Source organism: Giraffa tippelskirchi, chromosome 10, assembly GCF_054371585.1.
Source record: "Giraffa tippelskirchi isolate mGirTip1 chromosome 10, T2T-mGirTip1v1.2.pri, whole genome shotgun sequence".
In the NCBI taxonomy this organism is placed as follows: domain Eukaryota; kingdom Metazoa; phylum Chordata; class Mammalia; order Artiodactyla; family Giraffidae; genus Giraffa; species Giraffa tippelskirchi.
Genome location: NC_137284.1, coordinates 111155454 through 111176003, shown reverse-complemented (window position 1 = coordinate 111176003; position 20550 = coordinate 111155454). Strand labels below are relative to the sequence as shown.

At 46.4% G+C, this 20550-nt stretch overlaps 1 protein-coding gene across 4 annotated transcripts in view; it reads right to left on the bottom strand.

The window, feature by feature from the left end:
- The window catches only part of NOD1 (nucleotide binding oligomerization domain containing 1), an 88300-nt gene that overhangs the window by 20904 nt on the left and 46846 nt on the right, over positions 1 to 20550 (bottom strand). For 2 of the 4 annotated variants that reach the window (XR_014066898.1, XR_014066899.1), the window contains exons 3-8: positions 18499 to 18804; positions 17078 to 17252; positions 12464 to 14291; positions 6396 to 6479; positions 5055 to 5219; positions 3635 to 3718 (exon numbers count right to left, since the gene is read on the bottom strand). Coding sequence is in view for 2 of the 4 variants with exons in the window: in XM_081534826.1 (XP_081390952.1) it covers positions 3635 to 3718; positions 5055 to 5138; positions 6396 to 6479; positions 12464 to 14291; positions 17078 to 17252; positions 18499 to 18699 (2456 nt within the window). In the remaining 2 variants the exon portion in view is untranslated. The remainder of the gene's footprint in view (positions 1 to 3634; positions 3719 to 5054; positions 5220 to 6395; positions 6480 to 12463; positions 14292 to 17077; positions 17253 to 18498; positions 18805 to 20550) is intronic. The other 2 variants (XM_081534826.1, XM_081534827.1) reach the window with 1 other exon arrangement.

Below are 20550 nucleotides of genomic sequence, written 5' to 3'. Positions count from 1 at the left end.
ATCAGCAAAAAATGCTGGAACCTACCAAAAAAGATATCCTACATACAAAGACAAAGAAGACATAACGAGACAGTATGAGGGGCGTAATCATGATAAAATCAAATTCCATACCTCCCAAGTGAGTGACCCACAAACTGAAAAATTTTATCACAGAAGTTCTCCCACAAAAGTGAAAGTTCTGAGCACCATATCAGGCTCCAGGGGTCTCGCAACAGGAGGAGGAGGTCCCAGAGAATCTGCCTTTGAAAGCCAGTGGGGTTTGATCACAAGAATTCCACAGAACTGGGGGAAACAGAAACTCTACTCTTGGAGGGCACACACAAGGTCTTGTGTGCACCAACCCAGGGGAAAAGCAGTGACCTCATAAGAGCCTAGGCCAGACCTACCTGCTCGTATTGGAGCATCTCCTGCAAAGGCAGGGTGACTGTGGCTTTCCGTGGGGACAAAGACACTGATGATGGCAGTTCTTGGGAGTACTCACTGGCATGAGCCTTCCTGGAGGCTGCCATTTTTTCACCAAAATCTGGCCCCACACAATAGCCTGTAGGCTCTAGTGCTGAGTCACCCACCAACCAACAAGGTGGGAACACAGCCCCACCCTTAGCAGACAGGCTACCTAAAGTCTTCCTGACCACACAACTGCCCACTAAACACACCTCTTGACACAGCTCTGCCTACCACAGGGACAAGATCCAGCTCCACTGACCAGTGGATGGGAACTAGTCTCACCCTCCAGAAGCCTGCACAAGCCTCTCAGACAGCTTCATCCATGAGGAGGCAGACAGAAGCAAAAAGAACTAGAACCCTGCAGCCTGTGGAATAGAAACTGCAGTCACAGAAGGTTAGACAAAATGAAGACTGCCACAAAACAGAATAAAGAAAAAAGAATGAAAAGAAATGAGGACAGTCCAAGAGGCCTCTGGCATAACATAAAATGCAACAACATTTGCATTGTGGGGGTCCCAGAAGTAGGAGAGACAGAGATAGGACCTGAGAACATATTTGAAGAGATAATAGCTGAAAATTTCCCTAATACAGGGAAGGAAATAGTCACCCAAGTCCAGGAAGCACAAAGTCCCAGGCTGGATAAATTCAAGAAGGAACATACTGAGAGACACAGTAATCAAACTAACAAATATTAAAGACAAAAAAACGTTAAAAGCAACAAGAGAAAAACAACATACAAGGGAACTCTCATAAGGTTAGCTGATTTCTCAGCAGAATCTCTGCAGGCCAGAAGGGATTGGCATGATATATTTAAGGTGATGAGTGGGAAGAACCTACAACCAAGAATCTCTACCCAGCAAGGCTCTTGTTCAGATTTGATGGAGAAATCAAAAGCTTTACAGACAAAGCAGAAGCTAAGAGAATTCATCCTCACTAAAGCAGCTCTACGACAAATGCTAAAGGAACTTCTCTAGGTGGAAAAAAAAAAGGCCACACTAGAAACAACAAAATCATGAATGGAAAAGCTTACCAGTATAATCAAACATACATAAAGATTGGATATCATCCACACACAAATATGATATCAAAATCAGCAACCATGAGGAGACTATAAATGCAGAATACTGGATATGCATTTGAAATTAAGAGATCAGAAACTTAAAACAGTCTTGTTTATATACAGACTGCTGTATCAAAACCTCATGGTAATGACAAACTGAAAATCTACAATTGATACATACACAAAAAAGAAAGAGGAATCCAAACACAACACTACACTTAGTCATCAAGTCACAAGAGAACAAAAGAGGAAGTAAAGAAAAAAGACCTACAAAAACAAATTCAAAACAATTAACAAAATGGCAATAAAAAATATATATTGATCATTACCTTAAATGTGAATGGATTAAATGCCCCAACCAAAAGACACAGACTGGCTAAATAGGGTACAAGACACACACACACACACACACACACACACACACACACACACACAGTCTACAATGGACCCATTTTAGATCTAGGACACATACAGACTGAAAGTGAGGGGATGGAAAAAGGTATTGCATGCAAACACAAATTAAAAGAAAGCTGGAGTAGCAATACTCCTATCAGACAAAATAGACTTTAAAGACTGTTATAAGAAACAAAGAAGGACACTGCATAACAATCAAGGGATCAATTCAAGAAAATATAACAACGGTAAATATATATGTACCCAAAATAAAATATAGGAGCACCACAGTATATAAGGCAAATATTAACAGCCAGAAAAGGAGAAATTAACAGTACCACAATAATGGTAGGGGACTTTAATACCCCACTTACATCAACGGACAGATCATCGAGAAAGAAAATGAGGAAACATAGGCCTTAAATGACGTATTAGACCAGATGGAGTTAATTTATAGAGCATTCAATCCAAAAGCAACAGGATATACATTCTTCTCAAGAGCACACGGAACATTCTCCAGGATTGATCACATGCTGGGCCGTAAAGCAAGCCTCAGTAAATTTAAGAAAACTGAAATCTTGTCAAGCATCTTTTCCAACCATAATGCTATGAGATTAGAAACCACCTAAAGAAAATAACTGTAAAAAAACACAAAATGTGGAGGCTAAACAATATGCTGGGCTTTCCAGGCGGCTCAGTGATAAAGAATCTGCCTGCCAATGCAAGAGACATGGGTTTGATCCCTGGGTTGGGACGGTCCCCTGGAGAAGTAAATGGCAAAATGGCAAACCCACTCCAGTAATCTTGCCTGTGAAATCCCATAGACAGAGAAGCCTGATGGGCTACAGTCCATAGGGACGCAAAAGAGCTGGACACAACTTAGAGACCAAACAACAACAAACCCTATGCTACTAAAACAACAATGGATCCCTGAAGAAATCAGAGAGGAAATAAAAAAAATACCTAGAGACAAATGGAAACAAAAAGCACAACAATCGAAAGCCTATGGGATGCAGCAAACGTCGTTCCAAGAAGGAAGTTTACAGCAACAGAATCTCACCTCAGGGAATTAGAAACATCTCAAATAAACAACCTAAACTTACACCTAAAGCAATCAGAGAAACAACAAACAAAGCCCAAAGTTAGTAGACAGGAAAAAAATCATAGAGATCAGAGCAGAAATCAAGACAAAGCAATAGCAAAGGTCAATGAGACTAAAAGCTAGTTCTTTGAAAAGATAAACAAAATTGATGAACCTTTAGCCAGAGTCATCAAGAAATATAAAGAAGATACAATGAACACTACAGAAATACAAGGGATCATAAGAGACTACTACTAGCAACTATATGCCAATAAAATGGACAATCTAGAAGAAATGGACAAATTCTTAGAAAGGTACAAGCTCCCAAGACTAAACCAGGAAGAAATAGAAAATATGAACAGACCAGTTGCAAGCACTGAAAAACTCTTCAGCAAACAAAAGGCCAGGACCTGATAGCTTCATAGGCAAATTATACCAAACATTTAGAGAATAGTAAACACCTATCCTTCTGAAACTGTTCCAAAATATTGTAGAGGAAGGAAAACTCCCAAACTTATTCTGTGAGGCCACCATCACCTTGATACCAAAACCAGACAAAAATACCACAAAAAAGGAAAATTACAGGCCAGCAAGCAATCCTATACACAGAGCAGGTCGTATACAAACACCCACGTGCATTCGCCTCTACTCACCCAACTTCAAAGATGGATTTGCTGTTCTTCACAGCCAGAGCAAGACACTTGCCTCCTTCGCTTGTTATTTTGTTTTTTCCCAGTCTGCAGAGAGAGTCATGCACACATCAGCTCCAGCTGTGAGGGAACTCCAGCATCAGCCACCCTCATCCTTGGCACAGAGCCCCCTGGGGCCCTCTTACGATGGATGGTCTTTCTCCTGGGACCCACAGCAGCCTTCCCTGGGCTTCCCCTCAGGAAGGGGCCTGAAGCTCTGAGGAAAGTGAGTCAGCATTCCTCTCCAGGAGACACAATCTCTGCAGAAACCAAGGGACCTGAGTTCTCCCTGAGATTCTTTAAATGACCTCCGAGCATCACTCCTTAACATCAGCAGACCAGATGGTTCCCACTTCAACTGCAAATGGTCAAGGGGTAGGGTCCCATCACCAGAGCAGCACCAGGGGCTCCTCCAAGCCTGGTGCTCTGACATCTTTAGCAGGACATTTCCTATGACACAGCCAAGGTTCAAACTGTCGCCTGCAACTAGATGGCTGTGGCCTGAATGTTTGTCTCCCTCACCCCACCAGAATCTATATGTTGAAATCCTAACCCCTAGATATTAGGATACTAGGAGATGGGGTCTTTGGGAAGTGATAAGGTCATGCATCACAGCCCTCACCAATGGGATTAGTGACTTCTAAGTGAAGTCCAAGAATGCTCCCTCTCCCCCTTTTCCACCACCACGTGAGGACGCAGCAAGAAGGCACTATCTAAGAACCAGGAATCGGGCCCTCACCAGGCACCTAATCTTCTGGCACATTAATCTTAGACTCTCCAGCCCCCAGAACTGTGAGAAAGAAATCCCCAGTGTTTATGCATGCATGCTAAGTTGCCTCAATTGTGTCTGACTCTTTGAGACCCTATGGTCTGTAGCCCACCAGGCTCCCCTGTCCATGAGATTCGGAGGCAAAAATACTGGAGTGGGTCGCCATGCCCTCCTGCAAGGGATCTTTCCAACCCAGGGATCAAACCTGAGTCTCTTTTGTCTCCTGCATTGGCAGGCAGGTTCTTTACCACTAGTGCCACCTGGGAATGTTATTCTGTTACAAAAGCGAGATGGACTAAGATAATGAGAAACTTCCTCAGGGGAAAAAGACCTCCAGAAAGGGTGACAGTTGTGGCCTTTCTCCTGTCAGGAGTTAATGAAATCAAAATGCCAGGCTCTCCCCCTGCCCACGGTAGGGCTTTCCCCTCAGGATCTCCCCACACCCTTCCAAATTCTGAGCCCCACTCACAGTTCACCTCACAGATGTCCTGATTTGAACTATATGGCCCTGGGGCAAGCAGAAGGCAGCTCTAGGGTGACATTTATTCTTTGCTTGAACAACAACGGGTGACCAAGAGAAGCTGCTGAAGACCCCGTTTTATCCACCCCACTTACTTCAGATGTGTGAGGCCTTTGCACTCATCCAGGATTCTGGCGATGTACCTGGCTCCGACATCGGTGATTTGGTTGTTGTATAAGCTTCGAGAGAAAGCACGGCCATGAGAATTTATGACCTCATTTTCTTAAAATGAGTAAGTGCTGTCTGCTGAAGTCCAGAGTCTGGGTCAAAAGGAGAAAGGAAGGGCATGTGGAGAGTTTGGGGCTCAGGGGTCTCACAGGCCGGGGTCAAGGCCAACACTGCCACTTTCCCCAGTTTTATGACCCGGGACAATGTACCCAGCCTCTCTGTGCCTTAGTTTCTTCATCTGTAATACAGGGGTTAAGATTTACAGCTCCTCACAGGATTGTTATGAGGATCATATGAGATCATTCCAAGCTCTTGCATGTAGGTGCTCAATAAATGGTAGGCAGGGGGGCACTTTGAGATTAAGGGATAATCTTGAGGGTTAACATTTTCTGACCATTAGAACCACCTCAGTGTCTACCTTTTAGTCAGTTTACCACTTGATACCAATTCAACAATACAGTTGAAAGTGGTAAGCAGACAGGTTTCCAGTGTTCCACGGTCACCCAGAACTCCAGAGCCAAAAGGCAACCTGGGACTGAGTGCTTCAGTGTCCTCATGTGACGGCTGAGAAAACAGCCCCAGGAAGCTGACGGGCTGGCTCCAGCTCACAGAGTCCACGGCCGCCACGGGGTTGGCCAGGCTGGCCCACAACCCCTCGTCTCAAATTCCAAGATCCCAAAGGCTCGCCAAACCCAAACTTCTCCATAACTATTTTGACAACCAATGTGGTACTGTTCATGGTCTTTATCTCAACTGGTTTGACTGTTTCTACATTTTACTGCAGAAATATTAAAGTATCTGAAAATGGGGTACTGCCCTAGAGCCCACTGGTCATGACACTGCTAGGTAGTAGGAACACTGATTTCTGATTCGTGTCATGCTCCAAGGGTTCTGGACAACAGATCATGGACCCATAGTAGTGAAATCTACCACATAAACAGTATTCTAATGTTCATAAAACATATCCCCAGGTATGCAGCCATTCCATCTCTCAATCACCACCTGTAAAACTATATGCCTATATTAGGATCCCAATTACACAAGGGGGATGAGAGGGCTGGGCTCAGTGAGATTTCCTGACTCGCTCAAAGACTGAGCTGCTGGCCAAGCCAAAAGCAGAACCCAGGATTCCTGGCCCCCAGTCCAGTGCTTTTCCTGGTGTCCGGGGCCATCAGTCTCAACCATCCAGTGATCCATAGGAAGGACAATTTCCTGCTACTCTCCATTCTTACTACATAGCTGTCCCAGTGTTCTTGAGAAATACATACCCTAAAAATGTCAGAATTTTGTATTTGGTCAGCTCTTCATATAGCACCTTCACCCCACTGTCAGTGATCTGGTTCACACTGAGTCTGAAAAAAACAGTGAAGAAATTTAAGAATCAGAGCAGCTTCTCACTGTGAAAGAACATTAATTCCACAAGGTTCCAAAGCTTATAGGTCCTGGAGTTTTCCCAGCTATAAATGCCCCCAGAGAGAATGGCCATAGTAGCCAGTCAAATGGCCCCTATAGGACCTGGTCTTCATGGGGGCTAAGAGACCTACCAGAATCAGCCCATTGGCAAGGCTACAGCACAGCTCCGATACAACACAAGGGCTATGAGGGACACCTGAAGGACACATGTGGCCAGCCCCTCTGATATCCTGCATTTACCAGGGGCCTCTGTGTCAATGTGGCTCTCACTGTTCACAAGGGGGCTATGGGATTTGGAAGCATGTGGAGCTGCATTTAGTGGTTACGAGGTTGGGGGAGAGGATGTTCCATCATCTCGCAAGCGGGGCCAGAGTTGTTAGGGGTCCTGCAAAAGGCAGGATAGCCCCCACGTGGACTGTCCCACCCAAAATGCCAAGAGCTTTTCCATCTGGAAATGCATGTGCTACACCTGCCTTGCCACCTGAAAAGGCTAGTCAAGGGAGACAGCTCTTGTGGTGTGGTTCTGTGTGGGAAGTTCAATGGCAAGGTAGAAACAGTCGAACAAGGCAGGCCTCGGCAGGCACACTCTCCCACTCCTCTTTAATGCCAGTGCTGCTTGGAGCAGACCAAGCTTTGAGAGGGGGCAGGAAAAGAGGGCCTTGGGATGATGGATAACTCCTGGACAAGGGCCAGCTGCACACTGAAATTGCTCTTCAAAAGTGCTATACTAGCCAGATATTATGATTTGGCCAAAATGCAGAATTTTTTGTTTTACTACCAAGGAATCTCTATAACAAACTGCCCTGATCTTCTCAATCCTCCACCCCTTCATTTAGATGAGTCCGAGGGATGGAATGGAGAAAAGAAGAAAAGGAAAGATATACCCATTTGAATGCAGAGTTCCAAAGAATAGCAAGGAGAGATAAGAAAGCCTTCCTCAGTGATCAATGCAAAGAAATAGAGGAAAACAATAGAATGGGAAGGACTAGAGATCTCTTCAAGAAAATTAGAGATACCAAGGGAACATTTCATGCAAAGATGGGCTCAATAATGGACAGAAATGGTATGGACCTAACAGAAGCAGAAGATATTAAGAAGAGGTGGCAAGAATACACAGAAGAACTGTACAAAAAAGATCTTCATGACCCAGATAATTGCAATGGGCTGATCACTCACCTAGAGCCAGACATCCTGGAATGTGAAGTCAAGTGGGCCTCAGGAAGTATCACTATGAACAAAGCTAGTGGAGGTGATGGAATTCCAGTTGAGCTATTTCAAATCCTGAAAGATGATGCTGTGAAGGTGCTGTACTCATTATGTCATCAAATTTGGAAAACTCAGCAGTGGCTGCAGGACTGGAAAAGGTCAGTTTTCATTCCAATCCCAAAGAAAGGCAATGCCAAAGAATGCTCAAACTACTGCACAATTGCACTCGTCTCACACGATAGGAAAGTAAAGCTCAAAATTCTCCAAGCCAAGCTTCAACAGCACGTGAACCATGAACTTCCAGATGTTCAAGCTGGTTTTAGAAAAGGCAGAGGAACCAGATATCAAATTGCCAACATCCGCTGAATCCTCAAAAAAGCAAGAGAATTCCAGAAAAATTTCTGCTTTATTGACTATGCCAAAGCCTTTGACTGTGTGGATCACAATAAACTGTGGAAAATTCTGAAAGAGATGGGAATACCAGACCACCTGACCTGCCTCTTGAGAATCCTGTATGCAGGTCAGTAAGCAACAGTTACAACTGGACATGGAACAACAGACTGGTTCCAAATAGGAAAAGGAGTATGTCAAGGCTGTATATTGTCACCCTGCTTATTTAACTTATATGCAGAGTACATCATGAGAAACACTGGACTGGAAGAAGAACAAGGTGGAATCAAGATTGCCAGGAGAAATATCAATAACCTCAGATATGCAGATGACACCACCCTTATGGCAGAAAGTGAAGAAGAACTAAAGAGCCTCTTGAAGAAAGTGCAAGAGAGTAAAAATGCTGGCTTAAAGCTCAACATTCAGAAAACTAAGATCATGGCATCCGGTCCCATCAATTCACAGCAAATAGATGGGGAAACAGTGAAAAGAGTGGCTGAGTTTATTTTTCCAGGCTCCAAAATCACCGCAGATGGTGACTGCGGCCATGAAATTAAAAGACGCTTACTCCTTGAAAAGAAAGTTATGACCAACCTAGACAGCATATTGAAAAGCAGAGACATTACTTTGTCAACAAAGGTCCATCTAGTCAAGGCTATGGTTTTTCTAGTGGTCATGTACGGATGTGAGAGCTGGATTGTAAAGAAAGCTGAGCACTGAAGTATTGATGCTTTTGAACTGTGGTGTTGGAGAAGACTCTTGAGAGTCCCTTGGACTGCAAAGAGATCCAACCAGTCCATCCTAAAGGATATCAGTCCTGGGTGTTCATTGGAAGGACTGATGTTGAAGCTGAAACTCCAATACTTTGGCCATCTCATGCGAAGAGCTGACTCATTTGAAAAGACCCTGATGCTGGGAAAGATTGAGGGCAGGAGGAGAAGGGGATGACAGCGGATGAGATGGTTGAATGCCATCACCAACTCAACGGACATGAGTCTGGGTAAACTCCGGGAGTTGGTGATGGACAGGGAGGCCTGGCGTGCTGCAGTTCATGGGGTCGCAAAGAGTCAGACATGACTGAGCGACTGAACTGATGGATGGATGGAGGAGTGTGAGGGATGAGGTGAGGGTCAGGAGTGGGTGAGATAACAGACCAGAGCTCAGCAATTTTTTTCTATAAAGGGTCATATAGTAAATTTTTAGGCTCTGAGAGCCATCTGATCTGTATTGTAACCACTCAGCTCTGCAGAATGTAGCAGTCAATATGTAAATAAATGAGTGTGACTCTGTTCCAGTAAGACTTTATCTAAAACACAAGCCTTGTGCCAAACTGCGCCACAAGCTGTCCTCTGTAATCAACAAGAGGCTAAAGTGGTAAAAACTTGATTTTTAGGCCAATCAGAATGATCATGTCAGACACTCTGGATCCTTCCCACTCATGGTACTCATCTTGGTGATGGGGCACAGTGAGTACAAACACTGCAGGACTATCCCAGAGCCCACTAGTCACTCCCAATATTCATGCTTACTTAGAAACAGAATCCCCCATTTTTTAGCTGGGCACACATGATTAACTTCAGCTCAGTGAAATCGAAGCAGAATTCTCATTAGAAGTGGCTGAGAAGTTTTCTTAAAAGAATGGGATGTGTCCTAAACTGTAATTAGAAATATGCCCCTATGTTCAGAGCAGCACTATTCACAATAGTCAAGACATGAAAACAACCTAAATGTTCATCAACAGATGCATGAATAAAGAAGATGTGGTATGCATATACAATGGAATACTATTCAGCCATAAAAATGAATGAAATAAAGCCATTTGCAGCAACATGGATGCAACTAGAGATTATCACACTAAATGAAATGTCAGAAAGAGACAAATACCATATATCACTTATGTGTGGGATCTAAAACATGATACAAATGAACCTATCTGTGAAACAGACTCAAAGACAGAGAAGAGACTTATGGTTGCCAAGGGGAAGGGCAGAGTGGGGTAGGGATGGATTGGGAATTTGGGATTAGCAGATGCACACTATTATATTAATATATATAATGGATAAACAACAAGGTCCTATTGTATAGCACAGGGAGCTATATTCAACATCCTGTGATAAACCATAATGGAAACAAGAAAATGAAAAAAATATAAAACTGAATCACTCTGAATCAATGAATCACTTTGCTATACAGCAGAAATGAATACAACATTGTAAATCAACTATACTTCAATAAAATAAATTTACCAAAAGAAGAATGGGGTTTGTCCTTTGCCTTTTGTTCCTCTTGGTGACTAGAATGTCAACTGAATGGCTGGAGCTTAAGCAGCCATTTTGGGCCAGGAGTTGGCAGTCAGATAGGGAGGACAACAGAGTAGTAAGGCAAAAGACAGCCAAGGCTGGTGGTCATGGAGATATCATAGCAGCCCTAAACTGCCCTCCTTTAGACTTTTTCATGAGAAACAAATAAGCTTATAACTTATCTAAGCCATCAGTGTTTTGATGGTGCTTAGTGCTCAGTCATGCTCAACTCTGCAGCCCCAAGGACTGTAGTCCGCCAGACTCCTCTGTCCATGGGATTTTCCAGGCGTGAATACTGGAGTGGGTTGCCATTTCCTACTCCAAGGGATCTTCCCAACCCAGGGATGGAAACTGTGTCTCTTGTGTCTCCTGCATTGACAGAAGCATTCTTCACCACTAGCACCACCTGGAAAGTCCACCAGTATTGTGAGTTTTCTCTCTCAGCCAAAACTAACCCTCACTGATGCTCTCAGGGAGCTCAAAATGCTTCCTTAGGGTGGTCCATTTCTTCCTGTTTTGTCTTTTGCTGTCTGGAGGCAAACTACGGGACCATCATACTGCTGCAGCATTTCCATCTTATGAAATGGGCACAGGGAGGTACTGAGTGTGAGGTTGCCTGAGGCTGCATACAGAAAGTTGCTGGCTGAGAGCCCAGAGAACAGATTCCAAACTTTCCAATTCCCAGGCCAACACAGACTTGGGCTCCCTACATCCACCCATCCCTGCACAATGTACACTCTGGTGCTGGTGTAACTGGAATCAGTTTCAAATCCCTTCTGCTCTTCAGGAATGCATGAGCCAAGTAGAAGAGAACTGAAACCCCCCGTAGAGATTTACAAGGCGTATTTAACACAAGATGCTAATAGAAGAAAGAAGACTGACTGGCTTTTCTTTCCTCTAAACCATGGGGTCGCACAGAGTCAGACATGACTGAGCAACTTCACTTTCACTTTTCACTTTCATGCATTGGAGAAGGAAATGGCAACCCACTCCAGTGTTCTTGCCTGGAGAATCCCAGGGATGGGGGAGCCTGGTGGGCTGCCGTCTATGGGGTCGCACAGAGTCGGACACGACTGAAGCGACTTAGCAGCAGCAGCAAACCATCAAACAGGAAACTAAGAGTCAGCATTCTTTACTGAGATCCTTTGCTGCTCAGGGCTGCCAGCTTTTTTGGTAGAAATTAACGCTAATAAGCACAAAGTCTTCTTTTTCTGCCTTTAAAAAATTTTTCCTGTGTCAGAAACTTTTCAAGGGTTATCTCTGAGCCTCACATGAATCTCAAAAGGTAGGTTCTTTATGATTCTGGCTCCCCCATGGCCCCCATGTGTGACCTTGAGCAACTTCTCTGTGCCTCTGCTTCCTCATTTCCCAAAATAGAGATCTGGTGTGCTGCAGTCCATGGGGTCGCAGAGTTGGACACAACTGAGCGACTGAACAACAACTCTTACAGAGATGTTAAGAGGATTAAGCCAGGTAATATTTGTAAAGCCCTTTACTCATTCTCAATAAATGCTGATTGTTATTACTGTAATTGCTAGGATATAAGAAACTCCTCTTTCTGAATGAGGACACTGAAACCTCAAAGAAGTTAAGCAACTTGCTCAAGGACACCCAGTTAGGGCCGATTCACATCCATTTAACTTGGAAGCTTTGCGCATTACCCTCTGCCATCCTGAGACAGAGTGGGCTTGCCTTGTGGCTTAGTTGGTAAAGAATCCGCCTGCAATGCGGGAGACTTGGGTTCAATCCCTATGTTGGGAAGATCCCCCGGAGAAGGGAAAGGCTACCCACTCCAGTATTCTTGCCTGGAGAATTCCATGGACTATATAGTCCATGGCGTCCCAAAGAGTTGGACAGGACTGAACGACTTTCACATTCACCCTGAGACAGAGAAGGTCCGGATGCTCCCAGATCCATGGTCATGAGTCCCAGGATAATCCAGGAAATCCAGCTCCAGGATCCTAGTCCTGGGGTCTATCACCTGAGCCCTGGCCCTGCCAACCGCTCCCTGAACCTGGTGGTTTCACCTGATGACAGTGAGGCGGCTGAAGCATGGCTGCAGTTCGCGCACACCGAAGTCATTGAGGTTGTTGTTGTCCAGGTCGAGTGCCAGCCGCTTGCGAAAGTGGTGCAGGACAAAGGAGAGGGCACTGCAGTCAGCAGAGCAGGCGTTGCAGAAGGTCAGTTTGAGGTAGTTCGCACAGATGCCCCTGGCCGCCAGCTGCCCCACCTTCTCACTCTGCGTCTCGTAGATGCAGCGCAGCATCCAGATGAAGGTGGGCAGGGCCTGCACCTGGTTGAAGCCCCCAGACTGAACCCGGGGCAGGTTCTTCAGGTGGGAGCGCAGGCTGGCAAACAGGTGAGTCCACAGGGCCTTGCGCTTTCGCCGCAGAGCAGCGGCAGGCACCAGGTGCCGCAGGAGTTTCTGTTTGCCTTTGGACAACAGCCCGCACAGGAAGAGGTTGGTGAAATGAAAGTGATCCTTGTTTTTGAAGGGGTCTTCCCCGTGCAGGCTGTGGCCCCCCAGGCACTGGACGGGGAGAAAGGGAGGATAGCAGGTCGACGTGGCCACAGCCTCCCCGGGAGGAGTCCACTCCTGGAAGAACCTGAGCAGCTCCCGAGTGCCCACCTTGTCGTCCACCACTAGAAAGAGGGCAGCAAAGAAGGCCTGGAGGGTTAGGTGGAAGAACTCATAGGACTGCTGGTCCCCTCCGAGGCCCACCTCCGGCACGGACCGCAGGAAGCCCAGTTGCAGGTCCCCCTCCCGCACCTCGGACGCCTGCACCTCGTCCTGGTTGAAGACAAAGAGGCTCTTCTCCATGCCCCTGTGAGCCACCCGGCTCAGCGAGCACAGGGTGTCCCGGCCGGCGCGGAAGGTCTCTGTCTGGCTCCGCGTGTTCTGCTGCACCAGGCTGGTGGGCTGCGTCCTGTTCAGGTGGACCTCGGTGACCAACAGGAAGACATCCGTCAGCGTCACCGTGAGATCAGGCAGCTGTGGGGAGCTCTCAAAGGTGTCGTGGAAGTGCTGGAAGCACCGGAAGATGATCCAGCAGAAGAGGGGCACCGCGCACAGGCTGCAGAGGTTGGGGTTGGCCTCCAGTTGATCCAGCAGGCGCTGGCGCACGGCGCGCTCGGGGAACATCCTCCCGGTGTAGGCGCGCAGGTGGCTGGGGGAGAAGCCGCGCAGGAGCACCTTCTTCCAGAGCAGATGCCGTGGAACCTCGACGCCTGTGCGGGCCGTGAGCACCTTGCGCGCCCCCTTGAGCAGCTTCCCACTGAGCAGACTGGCCAGCAGGGCCAGCGGGTGGGCAGGCTCCCAAGGGGAGGAGGTGTCGGGCTCGCTGCTCAGATCGAAGTCTGAGTGCAGCTCGTCCAGGCCGTCAAAGGTGAAGAGGGCCGTGTGGGGAAAGCGCAGCAGGAAGGCGAAAACCTCCCCAGGGTCCTGCTCCGGGTAGCAGTAATGCTTGAAGAGCAGGTCCTGCAGACACAGTGCCGAGCTCTCCTTGAAGCAGCTGAGGGTGCGGCAGCGGAAGTGGAAGAAGAACTTGATCCCTGCGTCCAGCTGGCCCACTGCCCAGAGGCTCTGCAGCCGCTGCAGCAGCATGGACTTGCCCATGCCCGCATCGCCAAACACGAAGATGGTCTCACCCTGCTCGTTGAGGACGCCAGTGGATGCATCCAGCAGGCAGGCCAGGCTGTCCAGGCTGCCCAGGCTCTCGTTGCTGAAGTTGACCAGCTCCACCACCGTGTCCGAGTACATCTGCTCCAACAGCAGCTCCTCTTTCTGAGCGTAGCACAGAATGAACTTGGAGTCCCGGCCCAGTTGCTGTCGCAGCTTCTGGGTATATCTGCTCACTGCAGGGAGAGCCAGTGGGTGAGAGGTGGAAGAATGTTGAGAGACACAGGTGGAAAGGGTATCCAATAGGGAGGTCTCAGGTGAAGAAGCAAGCACACAGACAAACCCACAGCCTGGACACTGAGTCCAGGTGCAAGGACTCCTCAAATACCAAGAGTTAGCATTCCAGAATCCCCTGGTCCTCTGGCCTCCACCCCTCTGCCTGACCTCAAATTTAGCCAGCCAGCAGGGACAGAATCCAACTGGGATCAGTGTCTGAATCAGGCTCCCTACTCCTCTGCACAAGTTGTCATTGAACACCAGCTAAAAGCTGAAGCCCTTTCAAAACAGAGGGCTAGGCTACATGGCTCTGCCGCTCCAGCCCACCCCAAGCGTTCCACTCAAACAGCTCAGGTCAATCTGCACTGAAACTTGTACTGTGAGGAAGAAACTGTCCTAAAACTTCTTGTGCTTATTACACTGCTCTTAAATAGTCTCATAAAACCTAATGCCAAACTTTTTGTGATGACACATTTGATATTAATATGGACTACAAAGGGGCTGTGCCTCACTATAACTGAGTAAATAAAGGACTCCACAGAGCACAGCAGTCCTGGTTCCAAAGCTGAGGCCTGGGGAATCACTGATGCTTAGCACATGCCCTAGGGGGAGCCCTGGGATTGCCCATAGGCGGGTACATGGTTTAACATGCGGATATGGGTGCCGCACTCTGCAGAACCAAGCTACAAAATGACCTTACTCCAGGCAAAAAAAAGAGTATTCCATAAATCCCTTTAAAATACTTTTTGGGTTTTAATGACAACAATAAAAATTGGACACATGTGCATATTTCCAGATTCATCTACAACCCTCTCCTATCAACTTGGTTCTCTGCTTAACATTTGTGAAGTAATTCTATTTTTCTAAGTTTTAGTAAGGAAAAATGTACAGACTATAAATTCACCTATTTTACAACAGGTTTACAATGATTTTTAGTAAATTTTCAGATTTACGCAAACATCGCTATAATCCAGGGGTACAATATGCATTATAGGTGAATTTGCCGACTATCTCTGTCTCACCCTGGCCCTAGGAAACTGTTGGTCTGCTTTCTGTCTCCATGAATTTGCCTTTTCTAGACATTTCCTATAAATGGATTCATACAATATGCAGCCTTTTGCATCTGGCTTCTTATAGAGTGAATTATACTTTAAAATCTGTTACAGTAGCTAGGTAAAGGGCCCAATGGAAAAGTCCTTTTAGAGAACTCTTCATTAAAGGAATATTTTCCTTTTTTCATAGAGAAGATAACAAACCTAGACAGCATATTAAAAAGCAGAGACATCATTTTGCTGACAAACGTCTGTATAGTCAAAGCTATGGTTTTTTCAGTAGTCATGTACAGATCCAACTGGATGTGAGAGTTGGCCCATATAGAAGGCTGAGCGCCAAAGAATTGATGCTTTTGAACCGTGGTATTGGAGAGGACTCTTGAGAGTCCCTTGGAGAGCAAGGAAATCAAACCAGTAAATCTAAAGGAAATCAACCCTGAATATTCATTGAAAGGACTGATGCTGAAGCTCCAATACTTTGGCCACCTGATGTGAAGATCTGACTCACTGGAAAAGATCCTGATGCTGGGGAAGATTGAAGGCAGGAGGAGAAGGGGGCCACAGAGGACGAGATGATTGGATGCCATCACTGACACAATGGACATGAATTTGAGCAAACTATGGGAGAGAATGGAGGACAGAGGAGCCTGGCGTGCTGCAGTCCATGGGGTCACAGAGTAGGACACGACTTAGCAACTGAACAACAACAAAAATAACAAAAGTGAGGTCAGCAGGAGCAGTGAGAGTGAGAAGCTAGCAATGGCCGGTGCTCAAGTTTCAGGACCTCAGAAGCAAAAGCTTGGCCCTGACACTGTCTCTGGGTCTAGTTTCTCCCAAATACACACCTGACAGTCTGGAATATTATCCTATGCTTCTTTTTTCAAGGTCAAACTGGATTCTTTGAAACTCAAGAGTTTGGAAGCTCGGTGCTGCTATGTTGCCAACAACTGTCTTAAAGTGGAGCGACCACAGGCATGGAAAGAAGATTCCCTGGTCCTCAGACCAGACTGTGGCTCCATTATGTTCTCTCTCAGCACCTTGGACTGCTGTGCTCCTTATCAGTATTTGCAAATATACATTCATGTTACTACCAGTTTCCTGTATTAACCTTTGAGCTCTCTGAAGGCAGGAACCATATCTGGGTCTGCTCCCCACAGTACCCCTGGCATCCAATGCCCCCAGCCTTAGCACATGGTGAGCACATCATAAATACCTACCGAACTAACCATTTAACTAAAGGGCAAGGTGGGGGGGTGGGCATGATGTTTTGGAAATAAGGACTGGCAGTAAGGAGTGATAGAAGAATTCTTCGCCTAGAATCAAATTTGGAAAGATTTTTAAGAAGGAAAAAAATACAACCTTGAATTTGTACAACCACTAAAATGTCTAGATATGTCAGAATAGGAAGCCAGCAAGGGGTTCAAACAGAAGTCATCCCGATACCTCCATAGGCCCTTACATAAACCAGACCAGCTACATGTGGGCAGTTCAATCATAGTCCCCTGGGCTGCACAAGGGTGACAGGGACCCAGCTCTCTTTTTCTAAAAGGAACACAGCAGCAGAGCCTGCTGCCTGGGGTGGAAGGCAGGGCTGGCCAAGGTGGACCCCACCTTTACCCCTGCTGGGCCTGCACAGAGAGCATTTCAAAGCCCCAGGGGCCTTGCCTCCTGAGCGGCTAGCGGCTACCTCGTACCTGGGTCCGTGTTGACAACAGCTTTGCTCTGAATGAGCGGGGAGGGGGAGAAGCCAATCTCTGACAGCCAAGGCCTGAGATCCACATAAGCGTCTGTGAGTTGCTGGAGCACGTGGAGGAAGAACTCGGACACCTCCTCACCTTTGCTCTGTACCAGATCCAGAATTCTGCGGACCTAGTGGGGGACAAGCAGGAGGGTGAGGGCCAGTGCTAGGGTTGTCCACCCCCCAGAGGGGCCCACATGCAGGGCTCTGAGCTCTTACAGCCTCGAGCTTGACTATCCACCCAACCAGTGTGAGATGCTACAGCCTGAAGGCCCAGGATCTGTGAAATGGACCTCCTGAGCAAGAAACAAACTGCATGGCTCTAGGAAAACAGAGGCTTCCACGAGCCTAAAAATAAAAAGGTCAGACTCACAACTGGAGTCAGGCCCACCCCTGGAATTTCCTTTACCCACCTCTTCTTTTCCCTCTTAACCTAACACTACTGCTCTCTGGGAATGAGAGCTGAGGGCGGAAAATCAGCCATTAGGTATAATGAGGTGGGTGCTGGGCCACAGAGCAAACAGACAGCAGACTCCTGTGTAAGGTGTACCTTAAGAAAGTTTTCTGTTGTATTAAAAATTCAAGGGAAAAAATCACAACAGTGTCTTTTGTGCTTTTCTCAGAAACCTTCCTGGTCTTTTCTGAGCCCAACAGGTGCTGTTGGTGGTTTAGTCACTAAGTCATGTCCGACCCTTGCAACCCTATGGACTACAGCCCACCAGGCTCCTCTGTCCTCTGTCCATGGGATTTCCCAGGCAAGAATACTGGAGTGGGTTGCCATTTCCTTCTCCAGGGGATGTTCTTGACCCAGGGATGGAACCGGGATCTCCTGCATTGCAGGAAGATTCTTTACCAACTGAGCCACTAGGGAAGCCCCAGCAGGATCATGTTACAAATGAATTCTGTCACTCCTCTCCCCAAGAAGGAGGTTTTGGTCCCTCCATTCTATTTTTCTGAAGATGACACAAAGTTAAAGTGAAACCAAGGGCTGTGAAGACTTCCCACAGTGAAGTGTAAGAAATTCTTTACTGTGGACCTGGGCTACAATGCAGCTATTCCTCAATCAGAAGTGAGGGCCATTCTCAGAGCCATACCCAGCAGTGAGCAGCTCTCCAGGGTTTAACAGGCACGGAAGGGGGTAGCATGGCCAGTGTTTCATGCTCACTGTCTTTCTAAAGAATTCACTAATTTAAAGTGAATTAGAAAATGAGTTGTTTGAGAACCAGTACACACAGCAAGGAGAATGGAGTTTGCTGTGTCATGATCACAGAAATGAAATATGTAATTTCTGTTCTGTAAATAACCACCCAATGTACTGAACTCTCAAAGCTCTTCACCCTGTCTGGCCACCAGAGCTGGCATCCCCATCACCAGCACCTTGTCGGGCTGCGTGGGGCAGGCGCACACGATCTCTGCATCTTCAGTGGAGAAGTAGTCATTCTTCAGCAAGTTGTCCAGCAGACACTGAGTGTTTCGGATGTGAGTGACCAGATGCTCCCGGTTGACTTTCAACAACTTGATGAAGGAGTAAGACTCTGATGGGACTATTTCCATCTCACTGCAGCCCTGCTTTTCCATGGTTAAAGAAGCAAGCAGCTGCTTTCCCCAAATTCATCTTTGGCTGCATGTGTCTTTCTGGCAGAAGGGCAAACAGGATCCAGGGCCAGCCTCTCAGTGCAGCCCCTGAAGAGACAAATGAAATCACCAACAAAGCCAAAGCCATGAGAAAGATTTCCCCACCCCACCATCCCACCTTTCTTTGGTCCTGGAATTTCCCTATTTAGAGCAGGAACAGCATATTAAAAAACAGAGACATTACTTTGTCAACAAAGGTCCATCTAGTCAAGGCTATGGTTTTTCCAGTAGTCATGTATGGATGTGAGAGTTGGACCATAAAGAAGGCTGAGCACCAAAGAATTGATACTTTTGAATTGTGGTATTGGAGAAGACTCTTGATAGTTTCTTGGACTGCAAGGAGATCAAACTAGTCCATCCTAAAGGAAATCAACCCTGAATATTCACTGGAAAGACTGATGCTGAAGCTCCAATACTTTGGCCAGTTGGTGCAAAGAGCCAATTCATTGGGAAAGACCCTGATTCTGGGAATTATTGAGGGCAGGAAGAGAAGGGAACGACAGAGGATGAGATGGTTGGATGGCATCATTGACTCAATGGATATGAGTTCGAGCAAATTTTGGGAGATAGTGAAAGACAGGGAAGCCCGGTGTGCTGTAGGCCATGGTGTCGCAAAGAGTTGGACATGACTAAGCAACTGAACAAGAGCAGAAGGAGTCATGCTTAAGATATTGATCTGAGATGTATTACAGTAAAAATTCATAATTTAGTTGTGTCTGCTTGTGGGTTACATCACCAGAGGCAGACAATGCTTTTGTTTAGCAAAACTTAATTATTATTACTTTTTTAAAAGTGTGCCTCCATGAAACTCTATTCAATGTTATGTGCCAACCTGGATGGGAGGGGGGCTTGGGGGAGAATGGATACATATATATATGTATGGCTGAATCCCTTCACTGTTCACCCCAAACTACCACAACATTGTTAATCAGCTATACCCCAATACAAAATAAAAAGTTTAAAGTTTGGAGGGGAAAAATGTATGTCTCAATTCTAGACTGGAATAAGGATGCAAATATATGTTTTCCAAATTAGCTGACAGGGATCAGAAGTTTCTACACGCCCTGTGAGAGGACAGGGCCCAGAATTTGGAGCCGAGGAGTTGTGGGAGTTGATGGGAGACAGCAAAATGCCCTGAGGAGAGAGCGAGCTGGGATGAGGCACTCATGGTAGCCGTGGATCTCCTGTGGTAGTCAGAGCCCAGGAACCTGGGAACAGCGGCATGTGCGTCATCACTGCCTGATCTGGGTTGTGCTGTAGTCCTCTCCACAGCCCCGCCCCAGCTCTCCTTATATCTCCAGCCAAATCGGTTACATATGAGCACCTGAAGGAATGAAGGAGTGGCAATGGCCATGCTGTAGTGAAGTGAGACAGGAGGGCGAGAAAGAGGTAATGAGGAATTCCAAGCAGTGGATGACCAGGAGACATCATCTCCCTGGAAATCCTCAAAAACCTCATATAGGTGCTGAACTTCCTGTCTTGGTAGGGCCCAAGCTTTTTTATTTGGGTTTTAAGAAAATACCTTGGGTTTATCCGTGCAACCCCAGAATTGTACTGATTGCTTTTTTGTCCCCCCAGAATAAGATCTCTCAGCCATTTAATTTTCCAAACATCCTGTGGATATAAAATGGATCACACTCTTGAAAGCAGAAAGGCCTTGAGCTAGTCTTTCATCTAACCCCACATATCCCAGAGAGATAGGTTTAAATATTTTTTGTTGATTTAAAAAAAAAAAAATTCATAAGAGTTCCAAACATGTATGTTTCACAAACCCACCTATGTTAACATTCAGGT